The 27,674-nt window shown below is 43.9% G+C and overlaps 3 protein-coding genes across 3 annotated transcripts; all 3 read left to right on the top strand.

Moving 5' to 3' along the window:
- The first annotated feature begins 2,999 nt into the window (after positions 1-2,999).
- Positions 3,000-5,175, top strand: LOC147984750 (protein FAR1-RELATED SEQUENCE 5-like). Its single transcript, XM_087541245.1, has 5 exons — positions 3,000-3,166; positions 3,297-3,641; positions 3,915-4,281; positions 4,400-4,661; positions 4,769-5,175. The coding sequence occupies exons 1-5, from the start codon at positions 3,000-3,002 to the stop codon at positions 5,173-5,175; spliced, it is 1,548 nt and encodes a 515-aa protein (XP_087397371.1).
- A 2,127-nt stretch (positions 5,176-7,302) lies between these two features.
- Positions 7,303-8,741, top strand: LOC147984749 (uncharacterized). Its single transcript, XM_087541244.1, has 2 exons — positions 7,303-7,592; positions 8,312-8,741. Exons 1-2 carry the CDS (start codon positions 7,303-7,305, stop codon positions 8,739-8,741), a joined length of 720 nt encoding a protein of 239 aa, XP_087397370.1.
- Positions 8,742-11,010: 2,269 nt separating this feature from the next.
- Positions 11,011-12,507, top strand: LOC147984748 (uncharacterized). The gene is made up of 2 exons (XM_087541243.1): positions 11,011-11,357; positions 12,081-12,507. Exons 1-2 carry the CDS (start codon positions 11,011-11,013, stop codon positions 12,505-12,507), a joined length of 774 nt encoding a protein of 257 aa, XP_087397369.1.
- Positions 12,508-27,674: the final 15,167 nt, after the last annotated feature.

Here is a 27,674-nt window from a genome sequence, read left to right as displayed (position 1 = left end):
TCTTAAAAACATTTCAACACACGAAAGTTGCGCCTCATACATAGCTTTTCAACGGTATATTACACGCCTTGTTTCGACAAACGGTTAAAAAACTGGAGCGAAAACAGTATCGAAAATTTGAAATTTTTTGAAAAACAGAATTTCGCGATTTATTAAATTTGAAACTTCTCTTAAGCCATAACGAATTAGAGAGAACAATAGTTATGAAAAAGATGCGCCTCGACGATATCTATCCAACGGTGTATCATTTGCCTCATTCCGACGAGCGGTCTAGAAAAAAACGCGAAAAAACACTCGCTTCCACTCTTTGTGGGCCGCACCATTTTTGAAACTGCTCTTAAACTGCGGGGAATATTGAAAAGTGTTCAACATGGCGAAGTTGCGCATAATCCGTAGCTTTCCAACGATATATTACACACCTCGTTCTGATAAACGGTTAAAAAATTAGAGCGAAAACAGTACCGAGAAAACAGTACACGCAGTTTTTTCTGCCACGAAGTTCACTAGTCTCTGCAATGTAGTGCTTTTGATAAAGAAAGTGCAGTGCCCTCGCGTTAAGCATGCAGTGCGGAAGTGTTATCAGAATAACTATTCTGATAATATTATCAGAATAGACGGGCTATATATATATATATAGGGCTGGACTATTCTGTTACCGGTAACAGAATATTATTCTGTTACCCTCGTCCACGACCGACCCAGCCCCAATCCGACTCGCTTCCTACCGCCGGAGGCAGCCATCGCGGGCGAGCGAGCGACGGCGGAAGCCGGAGCGAGGGAGCCCACGGATCCGTGATTGGCCGGCGACGGATCCGCCGCCGCCTCATCGTTCCTTCTGTCGCCGGATCCATCGTCGGGGTCGTCAACCCCGCCTCCTGCCTCCCTCCGTCGCCGGATCCATCATCGGGGTCATGATCCCTGCCTCCTGTCTCGCTCCGCCGCAGGATCCATTGACAGGGCCATGATCCCCGCCTCCTGCCTCCCTCTGTCGTCGGATCCATCGTCGGAGCCGTCATCCCCGCCTCCGGCCTCCCTCCGTCGCCGGATCCATCATCGGAGCCGTCATCCCCGCCTCCTGCCTCCCTCCATCGCCGGGTCTCCTTCTCCGAGGCAGTTATCCCCGCAAGGTGCTTCCACTACGAACCTCTTCACCAGACGTCCACCACAAGCAGGTGCTGCGTCAATGGTGCCGCCTCGCAAGAACATGCCAGTAAGACGCCCACGAGAGGTAGAAGAAGAAGACAATACACTGGAGGTAATGTCTGCTCCCCACGTTTGTGTCACTCCATCAGTTCGTCAGTCCTGCTATGAAGAAGAACCCGATGGTACATTGCAAATGCTAGCATCAGTTCATTGACACCCCTGCCACTTGATGCACGATTAGGATGTCGAGGTTACTGTCAGTGCATCTAATATGCTATCTTCAGTTCAAGTTAAAAAAAATAACACATATGCGTCAGTCCAGGTATAGTGACAAGGTTCAGCTACCGCTGAGAGTTGTATGTTGTTATTCCTAAGAGTACCAGTCATGTAATTGCGTCAGTTCGAACGAGTCACAAAACTGTTACCAAAAAAATAATATAAAATTGCTACACAATAAGTTCAGTGATACATAAGCTAGCAGTACTTGTAATGTATATGCATTGATGCACGATTAGGATGTCGAGGTTACTGTCAGTGCATCTAATATGCTATCTTCAGTTCAAGTTAAAAAAATAGCACATATGCGTTAGTCCAGGTAGATAGTGACGAGAGAGAGCCACAGTTACACAGTAAGTTCAATGATACATAAACTAGGAGTACTTCTAATGTAGTTGCATAAGTTACAGAAGAACAAAGGAGAAGTCATGCATGAGCTCAATGTCCAGTTTACAAAACAGTGCTAAAAAATAGTACATCAGTACATCCGTGTTTGAACATGAACGTTCATTAGTTCGACTAAAAATGAAACCAGATTAATCCCAAAAACTTTTGAATGTTGTTTGCAGAAGCATGCAAGGCGGCGCACGCAGCAAGCATTTCATGAGCAAAACAGATATGGGGCACCACCTGGTTGGGTAACACCAGAAATACCGCCTGGATATTTCAACAGTACAGGCAAATTTGAAGATACAGCGCAATCATCAGAAGCACGGATAGGTGCTTCTATACAGCAAACAGCAATGTCTGGGAATGCAAGCTTTGCCGCTACTGGGTTGCAACTAGGCCAACAATATCACCAACAACAAATGTTTTCCTTCCCCAGCGCATGCAAAAAGCCAAGGACAAGAAGGCTTCCACCAGTCGCTCCGTTAACATCAATCATCCGTGCTACAAAAGCAGTTGCGACAGGAAGACCAGGGCAAAAAGACAGAAATTTTGGCCACTCTAGCAGGTTCAAAAGTACAAGATATGAGCCATATAGACAGGAGCAACATCACAATGAATCTAAGGAGAGACGTCCGTACAAGGAGAGACGGAGATCTTCATCATCGTTGCTCCCTCCAAGAGACGGGGCATGTGCCAAGGGTGACACCACCGGCGCCCATAAACCAGGGAGAACAACAAACACCAGAGGCAGCGCAGAGCTATACACATGTAAGTATCCATATAGAGAAAAATACAAGCACAGTCCATACCATGGTGCTATGACCACCCCATCTAACATTTTTGTTTTGTCACTGTTGTGTGTAGCCACCTGACATTGAAGCTTATGTTCTGCCAAGGCTAGAGATGAGGTTTGAAACTTTCGAAGAAACTAAGAACTTCTACAACGTATATGCGAAGCACGCTGGTTTTGCAGTCAGGGAAGGCCCTAAGTTTAAGACCAGAGCCTACCTTTATTGCACGTGCCATGGAGTTTATGAATCAAAGGTGTCTGAAGCAAATAGACAGCATAAGAAGACGACAGCTAGAACTAACTGCGGGGCTAAAATGAGGCTGAATAAGGAAAAGGATGGAACATTGTCGTAAAAGAGATAGTCTGGGAACACAACCACAGGCTACAGCTCACTGCAGAAATGCTTGTCTTCTTGCACTCCCACAAAAACTTTGACAAAACAATCTTGGAGTACGTCAAGTACCTGCAGTTCAAAGGCATTGAACACGCGCAAATCATGAGCATTCTGGGCAGTGATGACCCTGGTAGCTACTTCCTCGAGATGAATGCCAAAGACCTGATTAACTTGTAAGTACAAACTTGTTCTCCTCCCATAAACTGCCTACGTCTTTTTTCCTCTGTCAGTACAAACATATCAAGCAACGCATGACCTGACGCCAGTTCAACATGCATTTTTCAATGAACTTTTTATATGCAGGAAAGCAAAGAATTCAAGGATTGATGATGTGGATGATGTCCTAAAGACTTTTAACTTCTTTAGGGAGATGAAAGCTATAAACAGGGAATTCTTCTGTGACATGCAACTCGATGACTCCGACAGAGTTAAGAACATATTCTGGGTGAACGCAAGCTGCCGAGGAGCGTATCAGGACTTCGGGGACTGCGTAACGTTTGACACAACATACAAGACCAACAAGTACCATATGCCACTTGGGGTGTTTGTCGGAACTAACAACCACTTACAGACTATATTCTTTGGTTTTGCCCTGATAAGAGATCAGGATGCAGATTCATTCAAGTGGCTGTTCAGGACATTTTTAAGGTGCATGAGAAGGAAGGCTCCTACATGCATTCTCACAGGTACACCTGCTAAAACCACCCCCAACCACCACCCCCTACCAAAAAAGAAAAGGAAAATAACACAGTAAAAATGTTGTGTCAGTTGTATTGGTATATATGCACAACCATCTGCTGACCACTCTGAGTCTATTTTCTCATTACTAGACTAGTGCCAGGCAATGGCTTTGGCGATCGCAGATGTTTTCAAGAACACAGTACATAAGCTATGCCGCTAGCACATTATGAAGAAGTACAGGGAACACCTCGCGTACCTTTATTTCCTGCACGAGGACCTTAAGGATGAATTCACATCAATTCTCAACTGGCCCCTCATGCCAACTGAGTTTGAGGATGCCTGGAAAAGACTCATGGATAAGTACAACCTCCACGATGATGCCACAATGGTGGGCATGTGGAACGAGCATGAGAAATGGATATCAGCCTACTTCAAAGAAATTTTCTGCGCCAAAATGACATCCACACAGCGAAGTGAGAGCATGAACTATGTGCTCAAGAAGAACTACGTAAATGAGAGACATAACCTACACCGGTTTGTCAGCCAGGTAAACTCCTGCATCAAAACCAGGAGGCAGACAGAGAACCAGGAGACAATGGGTAACCGGGTATAGCTCTATCACTTGTCGTAAGACAAAAAATTACATTCTTACTAAAGTAAAAACTTTATTAGAAGTTTTTCCTGCGAGAAAACTAAAAATTTGGTCATCATTCTTGCATCTGCAGAAGGAACAAAACAAGCTGACCTTCTATGGGTTTGACACCCAGATGGCAAAGCTGTACACGCGAGCTGTGTACAGCGAGATCAGAGATAGGCTAAAATTGAGCACTCTCTTCACGGCGACAGAGACGAAAGAGCCCACAAAGTACCTAGTGCGCTACAACCACCCGCAAAAACTGTCTGTGTGGGCTCAGCACGCGTTCCAGGTGGTTGCAGACCCCGTGGGAGAAACATATGAGTGCGAGTGCAGGCTATGGGACCACACAGGTGAGGACTACAAAAAAGATGTTACATACTGTACTACTTTTTTTTTGCAAAGTTTTTGTTCGAATGAAATGACAAAAAACATGCACCTCTTCCAAAAACAAATACAGGTCTTTTCTGCGTGCATGTCCTGTGCATGATGCAGACAATTAAGGCTGAAAGCGTTCCAGAGAAATACATACTCAGGAGATACACCAAACGCCCGAACATCCAGCCAACATTTGACAGAAATGACTTGAGGACAGTAGCGTCAAACAAGGCATCCCAATACTGCATTGAAAGCTCACTGCTGACGCTGAACATGAGGGTGCACAGAAAAAGCTTGAGAAGCCAAGAGAAAATGGCAAGGACGCAGTTCGTCATGGACAAACTTGAACAAGAACTCGACGCCATGCATTCTGCTGAAAATGGAGGTGTCGCGGATAATGAAGCCATTGAGCAGGATATTGCTACAATGTTGTCCGAGATGAACCATATGGGAGCTATTGACCCGTTTGAGAACGAGGAAGAGGAGTAGTAGCAACCGGAGCTTGCCCGTGTGCACACTCAAGAGCACCGACAAACTCACATGCGAGATCATGAGCTTGATGGTGCTGTAGGCGAACAACATGACAATAGCACATCCTACCAGCAGCAGCAGGAAAGGGTGATTAAACCCCCAATATTCTCAAACACAAAGGGGAGGAAGAGCAAGATGCAAGCAGAAAAAGCTGCGAAAGCAGCAGCCAAAAAGCCACCACACCCCATCAAGCGCGTGGAATTTGGCCCGGACGGCAAACCCCTCAGGGTAAGGGCATGCGGATTCTGCAACGTCGTGAGCAACCATAACTACCGCACATGCCCACTCCGCACAGATGCAACTGTCAACAAGAACAAGCAGATTGGAGCCACCCAGCTTTCTACCAATGGAGACAACACACGTAACAACTACACTTGCCGCAAGTGTGGCGGAACTGACGGACATAATGCCCGCACGTGCGAAGTGGGCAAGGAGGTCAGTGGAGCTGAACATAAACAGGGCAAGGTACAGAGTTCCAAGCAATCAAATGAAGAGGATGAAGAAGAAGAGTTTGATGAGAATGACGGCCAATCAGACGAAGACAATGAAGATGACAGTGGCAGGGGCGAGGAAACTGAAACTGATGATGAAGCTGCCAAGGCTCAACCTGGAAAGAGCACCGGCAAGGCACAACATTCGGGGACAGTTAGGAGAAGCTCAAGAGTGAAGAATACATAGTGGTTATCCTGCTGCGTCAACTAAAAAATAACCTTGTAGTCTCAGTTGAATCAGCACACAATGAGGAAGCATTTGACAAAACACTGTCATTTACCAAAACTTATTTAGCTTTATCATCAATTTCTTGATCAGAACTAAAGTTATTTTTTAGTTTCTGTGCCCGCAGGAGCAGTGACATTATTATGTAAACCATTTGATAATCATTTTGAATGCAGTCACAAAATACGTTTGAGAAAACTTATCTGGATATATCCGACGCAAAAGGCTATTGTGAACCAGTAACTCAGGAAAAAAATATGTCAAGGAAAATTTTAAACTCTTGTAGCATATCAGTACTGATAACTCTCAGTCGTCAGTACAAGGTAGAGTACACATCAGTACTGATATAATTTCTGATTTGTGCCCGCTGAAGCAGTGACATTATTATTTAAACCATTTAATAATCCTTTTGAATGCAGTGAAAAATAAAATTGAAAAACCTTATCTTGATATATCTGACGCAAAATGCTACTGTCAACCAGTAACTCAGCAAAAAAAATGTCAAGGAAAAATTTAAACTCTTGTATTACATCAGTACTGATAACTCTCAGTCGGCAGTACAAAAGGCATAGTAATAACAAACACACCAGTGAACGACTGAAAAAAAATCGTTTTGAAAAAACAAAGCTATGCCTGCTCCTACCAGTCCCAATTCAGAAAGACCATCAGTACATAAAAATAATTACCTCAAGCAAAATGCGAATATAATACATCCTGTACTGGTGAAAATCTAATTTATCTATAAAAGAATACTCACAGGTTATCTTGATATAAACAATCCTTTAAAAAATACGAAAATTGTTTTAAAAAAACATTAGCACCACACATAGTATCGCTGGTATTTGGTACGTTCAATTACACTTCAATCACCAGTCCGAGTACGACAGTAGAGGAGTTCAGACCTCCACCAACACAGACGCTGACACGTGCAAGTGGGATTTTGCAGGTCATAAGTATAGCAGCTGATAAGTACAGCTTGACTATACGAATCGGTGCCACAGTAAAATGCCACCATCACCACCGCAGAGACGTGCAAGTGGGGTTTTGCAGGTCATAAGTATAGCTTGACAAGACTAGTCAGTTCAACAGTAAAAACCATTTAACTTGGACGGTTAGTTCTTCCACGCCACCACCCAAGCCACCCACTAGGCGGTTGCCACGACGAAGTGCAAACGGCTACCCCCACGACCACTACACACACGCCCCCGACGAACCGCCTCCCACACACCACCGTCGGCGCACTGAAAAAATACCCCATTGTCTTCCATCTCTCCCCCGTTCCCACAAACCACCATTGCCGCTTCCATTTCCACTGCACAAAAACCTCCAGCGTCTCTCTCCAAAGCCCACAGTCGCTGGAGGAAGGCCATGGCGGAGGAACCATCCGCCAAGCGTCATCATGCCGAGACATCGGACAAGAGGAGCAACCTCGTCGACATTAACGTCCCCGGCGTGAAGCGCGACTACACCAGAACGCTCAAAGGGGTTAAGCTCCACGGCAAGGAGACGCTGGAGATCGTCTGCACCAGCGAACCAGACAAGGCCGACGAGGTGATCTCCAGGCTTTGGAGGAAGCTTGGCGGCACGATTCGTAGGATCATCGGCGTTGGTGTGCACTACACTAATGAAGATGAACCTCCCCAGATGGCGGCAGTCCTGTAGTTGTGCGTTGATGAACTCTGCTTGGTGTACCACATCGCAGCGGCCACAAAATGGTGAGCAATCCTACTCATTTGCCCTGCATATGGTTTATCTGTTTTATTAGTATTGTATCCTGAAAATTTAATCACACTTGTTTCCCAACTAGATGTACTAGTGTGGTTTGTGAAAAGTGGATGCACTACTGCATTTTCTCAAGTAGATATACTATAAATGTATTTTTGAACCTGATACACTGGATTACTATTTGGAAAATCTTGCGGAAGATTAAATTCTGAAGTTGATCGACTAGTGTAGTTTCTGGAGTTGATACAATAGAGTAGTCTATGTACTCGATGTATTAAAAAAGATATTTCTGAACTTGATGTAGTGAAGTATTTTCTGAATTTGATGTAATGTTATTTTCGTAAGAAAATAAACTAAGGACTTGGTGAAGCACTGGTTCTGTGTTATCCTATTTCAACAAAAGTAGACTAAACTAGTACCAATGCGGAACATACAACATTGACTGAAACTATGTATAATCCAAGAAGAAGAATAACATGATGTACTTAATTTAATTTCAGAACTTTCTTTACTAGTTTTTGAGGTACATTCATCCATTGTTTATCCTACATAAACAACTACTTCATGGATTCATCACTTGTAAAACAAAACAAAAATGGATAATTCAAACATCAAAGTAATGCTAATATTCAAAATGTCTCTGCCCTTGCAGGCCCAAGCGCCTGACCGACATGCTGCAGCATGACAAGTTGTTCACATTTGCCGGTTTCAGCATTGAAAGCGACAAAGAGAAGCTGAAATTGTCCGGTATGGAGATCAACCCCAACAAGTTCATCGACATTCAGCGGAAGTGGAGAGTTCCATACACCGGAAAAGAGTACGACTCCTTGACTGATGTTGCAGCCAGCGTCATCCACCCATTCTACAAAGGCATGAAGAACAAGATCAACACGCAGGAAGACTACAAACTGTGGGGGACGAGTGAGCTGCCAGACAACCTCATCGAGTACGCAGGAGTAGATGCGTACGCCGCGTATAAGTCATGGTTCATGATCGACTACATCACAGATGGTTCGGAATTTGCAAAAGAGCAGGAGGCTAACAACTTCTACAACCACCCCTATTTCCCCTTTACGGGATGAAGATACATCAGAGCCTGCCTTCGTTTTACTTCCGCTTGTGCTTGCCTTTTATCTTGTTGTTTCAAATTAGTAGTTTGCTCTTGTTGGGTTGAACCAGTATGATTATGTCATGCTTGTCATGTTTGAACAAGTTTAGTTATGTCATCAAGTACAATGTTTTGCTTATCTCATTATATAAGTTTGGTTTGGTAGCTTCGTATGTTGTTAATCCATCATTTCAAAATTGAAAAAGTAGCTTCTGAATGGAACGTTGTCGTTGCTCTAAAGTACTAGTTACGATGCAACTAATCACACAACGTTGTTCCATGTCAGTACAACTCAGTACACTTGATCGGACATTACATACTTACTACAATGAAAAGTACAAAGAAGCATCAGTCCGTAAGTGCTACTATGAATGCACTATCAGTACAACTTAGTCTACACGCAAGTACCATAGTTCTAAAAATGACACCAGAAGACACTTGAGAATAATCACAAAAGCAAACACCAAAAAGAAGGCAAAAACTCAAATGAAAAAGATTACACTCACACAAAACTGACAAGAACTAGAACAAAAAGTATGAGTCCAAGTTACTGAAGGAGTCAAGTACTAGATTCAAACAAAACAAAAAAATTGACCGCCCAAGGTCAGGAGCAGGCCCTGACAATGCTAGATACTTGAACTCGAGCCCGTGGGCGAATCCCTAGTAATCCGCACAACGCAGGACCCGTCGACCAGGGCCCACAGGTCAAGAGAGAGAGCGAGCGCCGTGTATAAGCACTCAGGTAAGTGTTCAGAGGAGTTCGACTGGTGAGCGTCGGCTGCGCTTATAAATAGGTTCGGAGCCCCCTCGATTAGCGAGGTGGGACTAAACCCAGAGTGCACGCGCATGACGCACTGCACAGGCGCGCGGACGAGCTATCTGGGCTGGAAAACGACCCAATAGCATCTACATCGTCAACAAAACACCCCACCAAATAAGCCCAGCTATACAAACCAGAGGGCGGGACAAAGAAATATAAACGACAAGAAAAATGTTTGTCAATTAACCTCTACAAGAAAAGAGGAAAAAAATATGATACAAAAACAACGAACCTCTAAAAAGAACAAAACTTAATAGCCTTTCTGTTAAATGTACATAATTTAAAAAACAGAATTAAATATTACTTTCAAGTTCAACTACTAAAACTAAAAAAGTTCAAAACATATAATGTTTGTCAATTATGCTAAAATTCTTATTTATATAAAAACTGACAAGTTCAACTACTAAAACTAAAAAAGTTCAAAACATATAATGTTTGTCAATTATGCTAAAAATCTTATTTATATAAAAACTGACAAGTTCAACTACTAAAAATCTAAAAGTTCAAACATATAATGTTTGTCAATTATGCTAAATTTCTTATTTATATAAAAACTAACAAGTTCAACTACTAAAATTCAAAAAGTTCAAATAGAATTTATTTGTCAATTCTGCTAAATTTATTATTTATATATAATCTGTCCACACCACAATGAACGATCTGCTCGTAAAATAATCTCAACCCCCAACCCCCAACCTAAGTTATAAAAAAATCAGTTTAAACATACATAAAACATCAGTACTAAAACAGCAGGATCAGTCAGGCCACTCGCACCACTGTGACACCAAATTTCAAACCCATGCGTTGTTTGAAATTACAATTCAGTTCACACAGTACTAAAACATAAGTGCAGTAAAAATGAGAATACAAAAACTATAAAGGCCTAACTTAGGTTTGTACAGATGAAAATAAAATAAGTACAAGTTTTGAGAAACAACTCCCAGGGCACTGAAAAAATGTTTTGACATACACTAGTGTATAGAGGCTTCAATAGAAAAACAATACTTAAACATCCACACGGAAAAACATCACAGATCCATACGTCACCTAAACAGTGCAAAATGCCATCATCACAACCACAGAGACGTGCAAGTGGGATTTAGCAGATTGTAAGTACAGCTTGACAATACTAATTAGTGCACCAGTAAAAAACATTTGTCTTGGACGGTTAGTTCTTCCAGGGCACCACCCGCGCCACCCACTGGGCGGTTGCCACGACGCACTGCAAACGGCGACCCCCACGACCACTACACACACGCCCCCGACGAACCGCCTCCCACACACCACCATCGGCGCACTGCAAAAAACCCCATTGTCTTCCATCTCTCCCTCGTTCCCACATAGCACCATTGCCGCTTCCATTTCCACTGCACACAAACCTCTAGCGGCTCTCTTCAAAGCCCACAGTCACCGGAGGAAGGCCATGGCGGAGGAACCGTCCGCCAAGCGTCATCATGCCGAGACGTCGGACAAGAGGAGCAACCTCGTCGACATTAACGTCCCCGGCGAGAAGCGCGAGTACACCAGAACGCTCAAAGGGGTTGAGCTCCACGGCAAGGAGACTCTGGAGATCGTCTGCACCAGCGAACCAGACAAGGCCGACGAGATGATGAGCAGGCTCAGGATGAAGGGAGGCGGCTTGTATCCGAGCTTCATCGGAGTTGATGTGGAGTACACCGACGAGGAAAAACCTCCACAGATGGCGGCAGTCCTGCAGTTGTGCGTCGAGGAACTCTGCTTGGTGTACCACATCGCAGCAGCCACAAAATGGTAACCCATACTACTGTTCATTCATCTGTTGTACCAGTACTAGTCACTAAAAACTTAATTAAAAATTGTTTCCCAACTAGAGGAACTACTATAGTCTGTGAAGTGGATACACAATTACATGTTTATCAAGTTAAATGCATTTCTGAAACTGTGAAGTGGATTGTTTCACCAGATTAGCATCTGAAAAAAAGTTTATAGCATTCTGAACTTTATGCACCAAATTAATTTCTGAACTTGATGAACTAGCATAGATTCTGATCTTGATGCACTAGTATAGTTTATAGAATTGATGTATTAAAAGATCTTTGGTGAAGTGGTATAGGTCCATATCTTGATGCACATGTTTCTCAAACTAATTTTTGAACTTGATATAGAATTAATGCACAAAGATGTATCAAGCACTGGTATAGGTCTTTTATTCAACAAAAAAGAAAACTAAACTTGAATCAAGCAGAGCATCTATCATTGACTCTGGTAAAATGATTCTCTAATTTGGTGAAGCATTTGGTAAAGCAAAGAAGATAGCAAAAAAGAAAAAATAACACGGTGTAGTTGAATTTAATTTCAGGACTTTGTGTACTAGTTTCTGAACTACATTCATGCATGACTCATAATATATAAGCATCTACCTCACGGATTATCACTTGTAAAACAAAAAAAGCAGAAGAATTAAATCCTCAAAAAAGAAGACTAATCTATAAATGTGTGTCTCCCCCCTTGCAGGCCCAAGCGCCTGAAAGACTTCCTGCGGGAGGAGAAATTGTACACATTTGTTGGTTTCAGCATTGGAGGTGACAAGCGGATGCTGCAGGAGTCTGGTTTGGAAATCAACCCCAACAACTTCATCGACATGCAGCGCAAGTGGAAAGATCCAAAGACCAGAAAATACTATGACTCCTTGGCCGATGTTGCAGGCGGCGTCATCCACCCATTCTACAAAGGCATGAAGAAGAAGATGAATAGGGCAGACCACAAACTGTGGGGGAACAGCCCGCTGCCAGACAACCTCATCACGTACGCAGGAATAGATGCGTACGAAACGTACAAGTCATGGAAGACAATCGACAACATCGTGACAGGTTGGGATATTTCAAAAGAGCAGGAGGCTGACCCCTACTACCACTGCAACTTCGCAGATGAAGATGCATGAAAGTCTGCATTTGTTATGTTGAACCAGCTACCTTTTGCTGTGTGTGTCCTTAGTATTGTTGTTTCAGATTTGTTGTTTGCTTTCGTTATGTTGAACCCGCTACCTTATGCTATGTGTGTCAGGGTTTGAACAAGTTTGCCTATGTCTATCAAGTACGTCGTTTGCTTATGTCATCCAGCAAGTTTGTTAGCTTCCTATTTTGTTCATCCATCACTTGAAGTTGAAGTAGGTTGAAGTTGAAACTTGATGGCTGCCACGCAGCACTAGTCATGGAGAAAAAATAACACATGAATATTTTCGCAAAAACAAAAAAAAGTGGCAGACTAACTAAGGACAAAAGCAAATAGTAGCCTTCGACGCTCAGTACAGCTTAGACATGAACGGTAGTACTATCACGCTAAAAAAATCAGTTTTTAGTTTCACACGAACACTAAAAAGACTAAGTTTCAGCCAAGGACAACATTCAGTACTAAAAAGCTTCGTGGTAAAAAGTAGTTAGAAATTCACTATGTACTGCATCAGGAAAAGCAAAGAAACACCAGTACGTATTTCCTAGTCACTAGCATCCTAGGACTGAAAAGTTCTGGTACAGTTGAACACACGGTACGTTCATTGTACAAATATATAAAAAGGAACGGGAAGCTTCAGTTCGCATTCCTTAAAACAGTGACATACTAAGAATTAACAGTGGCAATACAACTGAAATCTCAGTACAACTTAGTCTATACAGCAAATGCTAGGATTATACCAAACATTGCCTGGAGAAGAACCACAGCCTAGAAAAAAAGAAGGCCAAAAACTAAATCAAAAAAATATAAGTTCGACAAAAGAGAAAAATCACAAGAAACACAATAGAAGACATACTAGCATCAAACAACACAAACAATAAATAATTAATCAAAATTACTAGCACAATTGGAATCTCAGTACAACTAAGTTTATTCGGTAAGTGCTATGATGATACCAATTAATGCATTGAGAAAGAAATAGTTTTGAACTTATTAGGAATATCTCTTAAACATTATGAAGTTCAACTACTTTAAACCAGTACTACTTTAACTCAGTAGTTTAACTCTTACTATGAAGTTCAACTACTAAAGTTCAAGAAGTTCAAAAAGAAATTTGGCACTAAAATTTTGAAAGCCTTACGCTGAATGAGACTTCAAATCAGTACTAACAGAACTATATCATAAGTACAAGAAAACGAGAGTACAGAAACTATAAAGGTCCAAGTTAGGATGGAATCACATAAAAATGAAATAAATCTCACTTTCTGAGCAACAACTCGAAAATACACTTGGAAAAAATTGTTTTCAGTTCAACTACTATATAAGTCTTTAGTACGAAAAAAAACTTAACCAAACCGAATTCCCGATGAAACATTGTGCCACACTTAAAACACAACACAAAATATACTAGTTATTACATAGTACTCGACAAGACATCAAACACTACAAAATAGAGCCTACAATGATTTCAAGAGATATATCACACAACTATCCAATTCACTATGCAAATGATGACCATTTATCCTATGCATCAGGAGCCAAAGCCTGAACCTCCTTGGGAAGCTCCGTCACTATAAGATGGTTATTACGGTTGAACACAACTCTATACAGATCCTCAGCGTTCCAAGCAACAATGCGTGGCTGCAAAACAATAAAACAAATTATCAAAGATCATGACACATAAAAAAAGGATGCACAATAAGCCAAAAACAGAAAGTGAAAAGCTCAACAAGAAACCCACGTCATTATCTCGAATGTTCTCAACGATCTTTTCACCATCATAGCATCCCGCATACTTCAGAGTATAATGGCCACATTCATTCGGCCCTTGAAGTGGAACCTTGACAAACGTTGGTTTCTTTGCAAACAGCTCCCAATTGGGCTGCTTGCTCGCATTGTACTGAGCATCACCATACACAGCCTTCATTACTTTGACCAATCTAGAAATCTGTAAAAAAACAAAACAACCCACACAGTTTTAGGTCTCAGAAACAGCAGAAACAAAGATGCAGAAATATTAATCCAGTACAGATAATAAATGTCACTCACAATCTTCTCGCAGTCTTTGTGATAGGTGTTCTTCGAAGGACGGTGGTTCTTCGGATAAGGTAAAGAGTCAAGGATGTCAACGCTACTTCGGTACCGATTAATGACATATAAGGAATAGTGGCTCACTTTCCTATCCTTTGATAAAACCATAGGCTTGAATAGAGGCATCATGATCTAAAAACAAATGACCAAAAAAGAGATGTTAAATATTCAAAGTAAAAACCAGCATCACAACAAACAAATAAAAACCAAAAATTAGCTAGTAGATCTCACAAGGTCGGCACTGAGCAAGTCTTCATTAGCTTTAACATAGCTATTGAAATCTCTCGCTGCACTCTCCACATTAAACACTTTATTTTCATCCTCGTAAAACGAACAGTCAAGCACAACCTGCAAAAAAGCCAAAATAGAAAATAGACAGCGGAAAAAGAATCAACAAGCAAAGTATTATTGAAAATCGTAAAAACAATAGACAGTCTTGTTCAACATAAAGAAACCGATCTGATTGATTACCGTGATGAAATATGGACTCAGCAATATCCTTTTCCCAGATGCGAAATCAACATTTCTATCGGGATCTTGCTTCCAATCATCAATGAGGAAGTCAATTACATCACCCTCCATCATTTGCCCAGGTGAAAAAACTTCCCAAATGCGATTCCCAGTGAAGTTAGTTACGTTTCCATCAGGCTGAGGTATCATTGAGAATGTATTCCTGCAGCACACACAAGAACAAAAAGAAGGAGAAGCAAGATAAGGCATTCATAGCAGTTTGAGTTGTATAAAAAGGAACAGTTCAGGCCATATTTATCTAGCAGTTACAAACTACAGAAGAAAAGGAAGAGGAAAAAATAATGAGAGATACTCACTCGCCATACTTCTCACGCCATTCATTACTAAGCAACAGATTATACAGCCTGCGAGCCTTGTCCAAGTGAGGGAATTTATAAGGGTGAAGCTACTGCACAGGGGAGCAAAACTTTATAGGAGCTCTGGACGCACGCTTCGTGCTTACAACATTGCCAGAATCCAAAGCGGGATCTTTCCTAGCACCACCAGCTCTACGAGCCACTATTCCAGCAAGGAGAGATAAACCTTTGGCAGCAGCGCGCCTCGTGACTCTTCCAACGCCAGCAATCTTGTCAAACACATCATCATCACTGTCTATCAATTCCACAATGGGATTCTTGGGTGTAGTAGGGCTATCTGCACAATCAGCCGTAAAACCTCTCAGAGCTCCCAACCGCCCCTTCATAACACCAGATGCCCCTGGCTAAGATCAATAGCTACGCGCTCGAGCTCCAAGAACTGGCTACCAAAGAACCTGTAGTCAGGCTCACCAAGATCCAGCCACTCACCTGAAAAAAAGAAGACCGCACAAAGCGTAAATTCAAATACATATTTCATGAAAGTACTAATAGAGAAGTACAAGCTGCAAAAAAATTACAAAAGTCCATGCACACGTACAGGTTCGATGCCAAACAAACCCCGAAAGTCAACATCAAACACATCGCTAGTTGCGCAGGTATACAGCAAAGTCTTCCTAATGTCCAAAATGTCTTCATGGCTGTAATCGGCCATTTCAATTACACCATCCTCCCGGCAATAATAGGTCTTGCAGTTTTGTAGCATAAAGAATCCACAATCATGCCTATAAACCAAGGAAAAAAAATGGTACAACACAAAATCCAAAAAATACAGGAACAACATCCTCCAGCAACAAAAACAACCAGCAAAAATCATTAAAAACGGATACTCACGTGTTTTCCTGCTGAGGCACCCGCACAAACTCGCGAGAGAAACCATCAATATGCGTCGGTGAGAACGGTTTGGCCCTGTCTACACTGGACTCCGTCCAAAGCTTCTTTATATTATCTGTCATATTCCTTAAGAATCTAACTGCATCACCCCAGGTTTCATCATGGAGTGAATCAAGACACTCGAAACAACGGAACTTCAAATTCAGAACAACCAAGCACCAATGTCCAGATACTTCACTAGGCTTCATGGTAGCCACAAATGACGGCAGATCAAATGTAGGGAAAAGAAGCTGAAAAAAAATTGCAGAGGAAAAATGAATTTACCAAACAATAAAATAAAAGAGGGTAATTGAAATTCATAAGTACAAACAAAAAATCAAATAATCATAAAGAAATTATATCCACCGCCCAAAATTGAGGAACAATCATATCAGTTCAATTCCCTTGCAACAATAAGTACAACTTTAATAAAAGAAGCACAGATCAAGTTCATTCCCCACACCTCCCAAAACTGCAAAGAAAACATGACAGTTCTAGTTAATGAGTACAAAAAGTCCAAGTTCGCCTACTTGGTCAAAACCATCAGCACCTGATCTTGTGAACCAATTTAGCACATTGGAATAAATATTTCCATCACGGATCTTGGTCTGTTGTACAAAAAGAACAACAATAGTTAGAAAATTGGCAAAACAAGTTATCATCCTATTTACAAAAAAGCAAAATACTGACCGTCACCCATCTGGGAACTATCAACTTGTCAGTGTCTCGGTACTTCTGACGTAGAGAATATAAAACAACATCAGCACTGTCTGAGTTGAGCATGCCAGTGGGGACAAATGCTTTAGCAATAGAACCAACACTGGCATCACATTCTTTATTTTGAAACATCGGCTTGTGACTAGAAAAACACAAAAGATTACATGAATTAAAACTACTGCAACAACAACAATAATCAAACTAGAGAAAGAAAAAGAGACAAAAAATGGTACGGGCAAAATCCCAAACTAACCATTTTGTACGGTTCGTGCGCAACCTCGTAACAGCGAAGAAAAACGTATCAACCTTAACAACATTACCACTTTCTGCTTGCAGAAAATTATGAAAAATAATAAGTTCAACAACTATAAGAGAACATGTCCAAAATGCCAAAATTGAGAAGTACACCCCATTTACAAGTCCTTACCTGGACTATCAGGGTTTGACGACGACGGTAGTTCCTATGATGAGACCATTATGCCTCCAGTTTCAGGGTTTGACGATGGGACATCTTGAGCGGACACCAATATTGATGCGCTTTCAGGGTCTGTAGAAAGAAAATCCTGGGACGACTAGAGCGCCTCCTGCGTTAAGGGGTCAGAAGAAATTGACAGAAGTAAATCATCATCCTCGGATGGCACCTCCTCCACGCTAGAAGCATATTGCAATGCATCACCGTAATCAAGACCTCCAGGCGGGAAATTCTCCGGCGGCATATCTTCACAACCAGAAACATTTTCATTCCCAGCAATACCAACACCAGGCGATTTGGCATCAAGTATGCTGGCAGCACCAGCATCCTCATCAGCAACTTTGGTACCAACATTGCACCCACTACTCAATGGAACATCATGAGCATCATCTCCACCACTAAGGACAACCTCACGCTTAACAATAGTAATCTAATGAAAATAAAAATTCAGAAAAAAGTAAATAATATGAACAAAACTAACAATAAAAAATAAGCTACCAATAGGTGCACAGAAAAATAAACCTTGGAAGCATTCATAGCAACATCATCGAACTTGCTGCTGCTAACATTCAAAGCGACATCACCAACAGGCAAACAAGGCTCATCGCCAACAATAGGACCCTGATTCAAATGTAATGAGACAAAAAAACAATGCCATAAACAATAAACGGTGTGGGATAGAAAAATGAACAAGCAAGACACATCCGTGCGCATGAAATTTTAAGAAAATATTAATAAACACATGAAAATAAAAATAACCTTGCACTTATCAGTGGATAGATCATTAACTCCACCGTCAACAGCAGCCTCAACATTATGACTAGTCTCCTACATGAAAAGAAAAATTAATAAACAGATGTAGATCAGGAAGTTCAACTACAATACTAACAGCAGAACAACATAGTAAAACATACAAACAATGAGGACTGACTCACATTAACAATAGGGTGCTGCGAGCCAACATCGTTCGTACGCTGATCAGAAACATTAGCCTCAGTACCATCATCAGCCTTGCTGTCGGTGCCAGCAGCCTCATCGTGATCAATCTGCATGAAAGAAAATTATTAATAAATAGATGAACATGATGAAGTTCAACTAAAACACTGACATCAGGACAACAACATAAAAATTGCAAAACAACAAGGACTGACTCACATCAACATCAGGACGCTCAAAGCCAACATCATTCGTTTCGTGGTCAAAAACATTAGCCTCAGTACCATCACCAGCCCTGTTGTCGGTGGCAGTAGCCTCATCCTGCTCAAACTGCTTGATAACAACATTTGCACTTTCTTCATATGGCTTGCAGCGAGAGTTTTGCATAGTTCTGAAACGCTTCATGTTGTTCAACAGGCGAACCGAGCTCTGAACTAGATTAGCGGCACCGTCGCGCATATCACCGATTAAAATTCTCTCCATCTCAATGTAGTCAACAGATTCCTCAGTGTTAAATTGATGACCTTCGGGAAGGATACCATTGATACAGCTCAAACGCTCAACTGTCGTTGGGACCTTTTGCAGCTCAGAACACACATTACTTAAGATATGCTCAGCGCGCTCCAACGCTGAAACAGCAACATCAATACCAAAACCCCGCCTCTGTGAAGCACTAGCATTACTAGGGCCAGGGGGGCATAACCAGCACCCTCAACACCACGGCCATCCCTCAACTCATCGGGCAGAGATGAAAACTTCGGAACCTGAGACGAGGGCATCTCCAGGACTGGCTGTTTATACACTCGGAAAAAACAACCTCCTCTTGAGTTTTCCACTACAAACAAAAGGGAAAAATAGTTAATCAATCAACGCAACACATAGGGAAAAATAAATCATGATATTAACAGATTTAAAATCAACACCACTAATAAAACTTTAACTGTCATTGCCAATTTGTTAGTATTTACCAACAGGCGAGTTGAACAAAGTTATTCAGTTCAACCAAAAACGACACGAAGGTACTAAAAATCCATACCTAAACCATACAAAATACAAACAGACAACTCTATAGTACACATGTCCACTACAGCAAAAAATAGCTATACCTAAAAATAAAAAAAGGTCTGCAAGAGACAAAACAAACAAAACTCACCAAAAGCTTCCCAAACACCCAAGTCTTTGGATCTGCATTGCCTTTTTTTTATCAAATCTGCATCAACCAGATCAGAAAGCTTGGCAAGATCCATGTAACATATGCGGGGGACTCGCATGTCAGGCTCCGCAGTTTTGCCACGGATAAGGCAGTCAAGGTACATTAGTACAGGCCCTATGGCACAGCCTGTGATTGCCTTCCCCATGGTATGACCACTTTGGTACTTGGCAACAGCCCTTCTAAGCTCATCAACCATCACCTGGCAATAATCCATATTAGCCATGTCCTCAAAGACGAGACCCTCAAACATTGCTGCCTCTCTGGAAACACGCGGGGCAGATCCAGGCAACACAACCTTCATAAACACAATAATGAAGAAAACTTTCAGAGCAAGGTCATCTTTGCTAGGATCCTTGAGGAGCACCTTGAGCTTATTCCTCAAATCCTTTGTCTTGATATCTTTGTCCCTGCTAATGTCAAGCTCCGATCTTAACTTCATCAGAGCGTCATCATATCCGTCCTCTGACGGCCTTGGCGCAGAACGACCACCACGAGGGAAACCAAATAATTGTTGTATACCATCGCTAGTGATGCGAAGCTTCTTATTAGCCTCACCCATGTCAAGAGTCATTGTATCACAATCTATCCTCAGGTACAAAACTCCCATCAGAGGGCGGGAAATGTTAGACTTCACCCTCCACCTGAAGATAGAACCAAAACCAGATGCATGAACCCTAGCCACATGCCGACTCTCAAGCAATTTAGCGCAATCTTCAACCTCTCTCAACGAACATCGCACAGTTAAGTTCAATTTCCGTTGGTCACCTTCATCCAAGGCAACTTTTCCGGCATTGCCTCCCACCGGCTTGACCGGACTCATGACACTAACAGGCTGTAAATGAAAACAAAAAAGACACACCTTAAAAAAATGAATATAGAAAACAACAAAAGCATATGAATGCAAGTGAAAAGAAAAAGAAAAGATTGCACAAGTTCAACTATTAAAACAACATCAGTACCACCCCTCAATTGATGCAAACAATGATCAGCCTAACCTAGCCGCAATACCAGCCGAAACACAATTAAATCATTGCAAGTACAACTAGTAAGTCACATGCAGTACAAAACACAAACCACTTCAAACAATGAATATAGAAAACAAAACAAGCATACGAATGTAAGTAAAAAAAAGATAGCACAAGTTCAACTATTAAAACAACATCAGTACCACCCTCAATTAATCAATACAATGACAAGCCTCACCTGGCCAGCATACCACCCCAAACACAAATTAAATCATTACAATTACAATTAGTAAGTCACATGCACAACAAAACACATACCACTGCAAACAATGAATATAGGAAACAAAACAAGCATATGAAGGCAAGTAAAACAAAGAAAAGTTTGCACAAGTTCAACTATTAAAACAACATAAGTACCACAATCAAAATAGATGCAAAACAATGACCAGCCTCACCTGGCCAGCATAACAGCCCAAACACAATTAAATCATTGCAAGTACAACTAGCAAGACACATGCAGTACAAAACACATACCACTCCAAATTCATCTTCTGAATCAACTTCAATATCATCTTCTTCAGATGCAGAATCTTCAGCTTCAACACGAGCACGCTTCTTCACACCTTTGTTCACTTTTGCAGGATGAACTTTACGCTTCTTATTTTCTTTCAAAAAAGACTGCTCTTGAAGAGGAGACGAAGAAGGATTCTTATTTGTCAAACCTCGTGGACTCCGACGAACAGAGGAGCCACCAAGTTTGCTTGGACCAATTTTCACAGTAAAACTATCTGCATCAGCTTTGCTATTACCAGGTTGGGAATCAGCTTTCACACGTGGACTACGCCTCTATGTGCCATTAGGATTTCGATCTGACATCTTCCTCTTCAAAACAGCTTTCTTCTCCTTAACTCCATCACGAGCAAACACTTGCGTCAAACGAGTTTGCATCAAGTTTGTCTTCACAGGCATGTCACTTCCATGAGATCCGACATGAACAGTTGAAAAACCCGCGTCACCACCTTCGTCGCCTACACATTTAGGAGCTTGAGCAACATCAACATCACTTTCTGGCACACATGCAGCCTTTTGAAGCTGTTCCAATTCCTTTCTCTTCTGGAATTCATACTTCTTCTTTCTTATCCTTTCATCCTCGAGTTGTAACTGCATAGGAACATCCTCAGCTTGGGTAACAGGCTCAGTGCCATCAACACTTTGAGACTGAGTAACAGACAACTGCAAGCTGCCATCACCATCATCAACGTTAAGTGAATACATTCCATCATTAATATCTTTAACAACATCAGCAATGTCCTCTGGAACACCATGGCTGTCATTAACTACATAAACCAATAACATAACCACGCACATAAAAAATTAAAACACAATTAACATTGCAGACACAAAAGATAAATAAAGCGCATTGCATCAGACACAAAACAAAATGGAACAACTGATGTAACTAAGCATATATATGTATTAAAGGCTGATAAAAATAGAGCAAATATAAGGGAAACACCGGCAACATTCGCAAGTTCTTCTAGAGGATTTGGTGTCTCAAAAATAACATTCATAAGATCTTGAAAGCGTTCTGATTTGTCAGAATCAGGAGGCACCGACACTCCAACATTTGCAATAACATCATAATTAGCAAAAAAAGTACAAGAACAATCAATCAGTTCAACTATGTGAACACTACAAGTTCACCGAATAAAACAAATATGAACCCACCACTTGCAGAACAAACTTCAGAAAACACAACTCTTTCAACACCATACTAGTTCTTCATTGACTACTACAACCTATTCAAATGCCAGGACATCAGTTCAAAATACAAATGGTGATAAGTACTACATCCTGTCTGCACGTTGCATCAACAGCCAAAACCATACACGCCATACAATCCAGGACAAAATTAACACATATCAAAATACATACAACTTATAAAGTCGATAAGACAACAACGGTACAACATAAAAACCAGATCTATTAAAACATCATCCAAAATACAGGGAAAATCACCATCATTCAATTTGTCCGGACTGGATGATGTACCCATTGAGATCTACAGTCCTAAAATCGGCCGAACCAGATCTGCAAGACACATGAACAAAAATTAGGGATTTGAACTATTTCAGAAACGAAGCATGCCATACAAAAGCAAAACTCTTACTAGCAAACACAAAATCCGCCACGCAATCCAGTATCACTGCCGCCAAACGCTTGCTCAACAGCAAAGGAACCCTAGCGAGTGCAGCCTGGGACAGCAAAGAGAGCAAGAGATTAGAAATAGAGAGAAAATCTGAACATAAGAGGACGCAAGCAAAGTCAATGGCAGAGCAAAAAGAACAAAAAAGAGCACCCGGACCTCCACCCCTGGGGTTGAGCCCTCCGGCCGACGCTCCCACGGCGAAACCGGAGTAACAACTCCCGCTCCGAGAAGAGAAGAAGAGGGGAACGAAGACGGAATCGATTTGGGGATGGGAGAGGAGCGGAACGGGGAAGATAGGAGGTTAAAAGGTGAGTGGGAGGGTTAAAAGATGATTGGGAGAAATCGGACGCCTAAAGCCCACAGCCGTGGCGAAGCCCACTATCTCTAGCCAGTTACAAAAGATAATACCAAAAATCAAATACAAATAAAAAATTTAATATAGATGGTGAAAACAACAGCTAAAGTACAAATAATAACTCACAACAGTACAAATTTTTTTATCAAAAAAGTATAAATGAAAAAACAATTCATAACGGTGATGTTTTTCCCCTAAAAAATAAAGATAAGATAATGGGGCAAGTCATGTTACGGACTCGCCTCCGCATGCGACGCCGCGGCACGCCGCGTCGTCGCCTGCTACGGCTCGTTCCTAGCTCGGCCTCACCGGGATGGGGGAGGGGGGGTCCCGACCCCCCCTCCCCCCGGCTCGGTCTCGCGCTAACGCGGCAGCGCGCTCGTTTGACAGGCGCAGTGCGGTTATTCTGTTTCCCCCCACCCCACCACACGCACCCACACCCCTAAGATAGATAATGGGGCAAAGTCCACACAAGGAAGATGTGTCAGTACAACTATGCCCCTCGGTACGGTTCGGTGCGGGGGCAAGTCATGTTTCCCCCACGCACCCACACCCCTAAAGATAGAAAATGCGGTTATTCTATTTCCCCACGCATCCACACCCCTAAGATAAGATAATGGGGCAAGTCATGTTACGGACTCGCCTCCGCATGCGACACCGCGGCACGCCGCGTCATCGCCTGCTACGGCTCATTCCTGGCTCGGCCTCGCCGGATGGCCCGACCCCCCCTCCCCCCAGCTCGGCCTCGCGCTAACGCGGCAGTGCGCTCGTTTGACCAGCGCAGTGCGGTTATTCTGTTTCCCCCCACCCCACCCCACGCACCCACACCCCTAAGATAGATAATGGGGCAAAGTCCATACAAGGAAGATGTGTCAGTACAACTATGCCCCTCGGTACGGTTCGGTGTGGGGGCAAGTCATGTTTCCCCCACGCACCCACACCCCTAAAGATAGAAAACGCGGTTATACTGTTTCCCCACGCACCCACACCCCTGAGATAAGATAATGGGGCAAGTCATGTTACGGACTCGCCTCCGCATGCGACGCCGCGGCACGCCGCGTCGTCGCCTGCTATGGCTCGTTCCTGGCTCGGCCTCGTCGGGATGGGGGAGGGGGGGTACCGACCCCCCCGGCTCGGCCTCGCGCTAACGCGGCAGTGCGCTCGTTTGACAGGCGCAGTGTGGTTATTCTGTTTCCCCCCACCCCACCCCACGCACCCACACCCCTAAGATAGATAATGGGGCAAAGTCCGTACAAGGAAGATGTGTCAGTACAACTATGCCCCTCGGTACGGTTCGGTGCGGGGGCAAGTCATGTTTCCCCCATGCACCCACACCCCTAAAGATAGAAAACGCGGTTATTCTGTTTCTCCACGCACCCACACCCCTAATATAAGATAATGGGGCAAGTCATGTTACGGACTCGCCTTCGCATGCGACGCCGCGGCACGCCGCGTCGTCGCCTGCTACGGCTCATTGTCGGTGTCAAAACCGGCAGATCTCGTGTAGGGGGTCCCGAACTGTGCGTCTAGGCGGATGGTAACAGGAGACAAGGGACACGATGTTTTTACCCAGGTTCGGGCCATCTCGATGGAGGTAAAACCCTACTCCTGCTTGATTAATATTGATGATATGGGTAGTACAAGAGTAGATCCACCATGAGATCAAGGAGGCTAAACCCTAGAAGCTAGCCTATGGTATGATTATTGTATGATGAAGTTGTCCTACGGAGTAGAACCCTCCGGTTTATATAGACACCGGATAGGGTTAGGGTTACACAGAGTCGGTTACAATGGTAGGAGATCTTGAATATCCGCATCGCCAAGCTTGCCTTCCACGCCAAGGAAAGTCCCATCCGGACATGGGACGAAGTCTTCAATCTTGTATCTTCATAGTCCTGGAGTCCGGCTGAAGGTATAGTCCGGCTACCCGAACACCCCCTAATCCAGGACTCCTTCAGTAGCCCCTGAACGAGGCTTCAATGACGACGAGTCCGGCGCGCAGATTGTCTTATGCATTGCAAGGCGGGTTCCTCCTCCAAGTCCTTCAAGAAGATTTTAAACACCAAGGATAGTGTCCGGCTCTGCAAAATAAGTTTCCCCATATTGCCATAGAGAGAATAATATCAACACAAATCTAATCTGCTGACGTATTCCGCAGCGTGACATCACACTACGGCCAAGTCCTTTACTCGAATCGTTTTTACTTTTCCACCTCAACACATTTAGCGAGGCGGTTTCCTTGGCACGTCTTGTCAAAGCAGAGATCGTGTGCCCCCTTTTACGGGATTCTCATCAATACGGATGTGGGTAACCCAACTGCGCCATTTATCACGGCGCTTGGGAGGCAAAGCGAGTTTTACTAGGCTAGTGGGGACGCAAAACCGCATCCGCCCATATAAGGGGATAAGGATCCACCTTTTTACCTACGCCTTCTTCCTCCTTTGCCTATCCATCTCCTGCGCACTCGAGCTCCAGCGCCCAAGCCCGTGCTTCCTACCTCAACCTCCTCCAGCAACGTCCCGAGTGGGAGGCAAGTGGATGGTCTCCTCCGTCACGGAGGGCCATGTCAAAAAGCTAAGGAAGGCCGGATACTTGTCCAAGGACATCGCGTACCGGCTTCCCGAGGAAGGGCAGCTTCTCCCCACCCCAAGGCCCCATGAGAGGGTAGTATTCCTTCCCCACTTCCTCTGCGGACTGGGTTTCCCACTCCACCCATTTGTCCGGGGGCTCATGTTCTACTATGGCCTGGATTTCCACGATCTGGCCCTGAACTTCGTCCTCAACATCTCGGTGTTTATCGTCGTGTGCGAGGCTTTCCTCCGTACCCGCCCCCATTTCGGCCTCTGGCTCAAGACCTTCAACGTCAAGCCCAAGGTGGTGCGCGGCAGCCAGGCGGAGTGCGGAGGCGCCATGGCGGGCAAGATGGCCAACGTCCTATGGCTCGAGGGCTCCTTCGTGGAGACCCTGAAGGGGTGGCAATCATGGTGGTTTTACATCACCGAGCCGCGCGATCTGAAATGGATCGCAGCCCCCGAGTTCTGATCCGGACCCCCCACGCGGCTTATGTCCTGGAAAGAGACGGGCCTGTCGTAGGGCGACGAAAAAGAGGTGACCGGATTACAGACATACATCCAGTCCCTGGTGAGCAAGCCGATCAAGCTTGTCAATGTAGTCTAGGTTATGCTCGTCCGCCGGATCCTCCCGTGTCAACAACCGGGCTTTAATCTGTGGGAGTTTGACCCGGCGCAGCACCAAACCCTTAACCGGCTCTTCGACACGACGTATGAAGATGTCTGGAAGGTGCTAACCAAAGGCGCCGAGGCTCCCACATCCGCTTTCGAGGACCGCGGATACAGCTCGCAGTGTCACGCTAGCGAGGTAAGCTATTTTGACCTTTTACAGGATGTTAAGTTTTTTCATAGTTTGACTCTATGCAGGATCTAAACTCCCTCACCTTTGACAGGCTTGGCAGGCGCAGTCCGGATCGATTAACTGTCCGGCTCCCTTGCCCGAAGACCCAGCCCCTGCTCTCCTAGTGAAGCTACTGGTTCCGGCGCCTTATGTGGTGCCAAAGAAGAAGACCAAGAAGAAGAAGGCCACGAGGACTCGAAAGAGTACCCGTAATGTGGTGGTGTCGGACTCGTCATCCGACGAGTCCGAGACGCTCTCCTCCCGTGAGAACGAGGAGGAGGAAGAAGAACACTCTCCCCCTCCAGCGGGGGGAGGAAAGAAAAGGAAGGCCGCCCCAACGGGGGAGGCCGAAGGGTCCAGGAAGAGGAAGACCCCTCCGCCGAACTACTCCCTCGACGCCGAAGAGGACGAAGAGGAGTGGCCAGATAGGGCCAAGCATCCGGCGAAATCGTAAGTATTCGGATATCAGAGTAACTCATGACGTTCCTTTGTTGCACAGCCTTCCCTAATGTCGAACATAATTATGCAGCCCGCTCCGGGCCGAACTCAACGAGTCGTCGAGCGGCTCCCTGTATTCATCGGACATGAACTCAGTTCCGCCCGCTGTCTCCCCCCACACTGCGGATGATGTCGAAGTGGCATCGCAACGAGCTCCGGGGCAGGAGGAGGTGGTCCTGGAGGAGCCGCAAGGCAACCTCCCGGACTCCAGGAGTAAAGGGGACAAGACCCCCCAGGGCTCCAAGTCTGGCTTTGTGCCGGACACTGCGCCGGAATCTTCAACAGTTCCGGACTGCGGTAGGCGAACTCCTTCCAAGAGGAGCAAGCCTTCTGAGCCGGTGGCCTCCGTCCAACCGGAGGTGCCGGACAATCTGCTGGAGGTGCTTGACGGTGCCTCCATCGACAAGGAGAACCGTACTATTATGAGTATGGTGATCCAGAAGGTTCAGTCTGCCAAGAGCGGACTGAGTGAAACTTGCACTAGCCTTCTAACAGGCTTCGAGGTAAGTAAAAAATATGTAAGAATATAACCGCA

The sequence above is a fragment of the Triticum urartu genome, chromosome 2A (assembly GCF_056163025.1).
Source record: "Triticum urartu cultivar PI428250 chromosome 2A, HENAU_Tu73, whole genome shotgun sequence".
NCBI lineage: Eukaryota > Viridiplantae > Streptophyta > Magnoliopsida > Poales > Poaceae > Triticum > Triticum urartu.
The sequence above is the reverse complement of the archived record's forward strand: the minus strand, read 5'-3'. Positions and strand labels throughout refer to the sequence as shown.

What these genes read in the sequence shown, in the direction of transcription:
- LOC147984750 (XM_087541245.1), top strand. Translation starts at nt 3,000, where the DNA reads ATGCTTGTCTTCTTGCACTCCCACAAAAACTTTGACAAAACAATCTTG. An exon ending in AGGAGACAATGGGTAACCGG is followed by an intron (nt 4,282 to 4,399) that starts GTATAGCTCTAT and finishes TTGCATCTGCAG; the next exon opens with AAGGAACAAAACAAGCTGAC. An exon ending in CAGGCTATGGGACCACACAG is followed by an intron (nt 4,662 to 4,768) that starts GTGAGGACTACA and finishes AAACAAATACAG; the next exon opens with GTCTTTTCTGCGTGCATGTC.
- LOC147984749 (XM_087541244.1), top strand. Translation starts at nt 7,303, where the DNA reads ATGGCGGAGGAACCATCCGCCAAGCGTCATCATGCCGAGACATCGGAC. An exon ending in CCCCAGATGGCGGCAGTCCT is followed by an intron (nt 7,593 to 8,311) that starts GTAGTTGTGCGT and finishes CTGCCCTTGCAG; the next exon opens with GCCCAAGCGCCTGACCGACA.
- LOC147984748 (XM_087541243.1), top strand. Translation starts at nt 11,011, where the DNA reads ATGGCGGAGGAACCGTCCGCCAAGCGTCATCATGCCGAGACGTCGGAC. An exon ending in ATCGCAGCAGCCACAAAATG is followed by an intron (nt 11,358 to 12,080) that starts GTAACCCATACT and finishes CCCCCCTTGCAG; the next exon opens with GCCCAAGCGCCTGAAAGACT.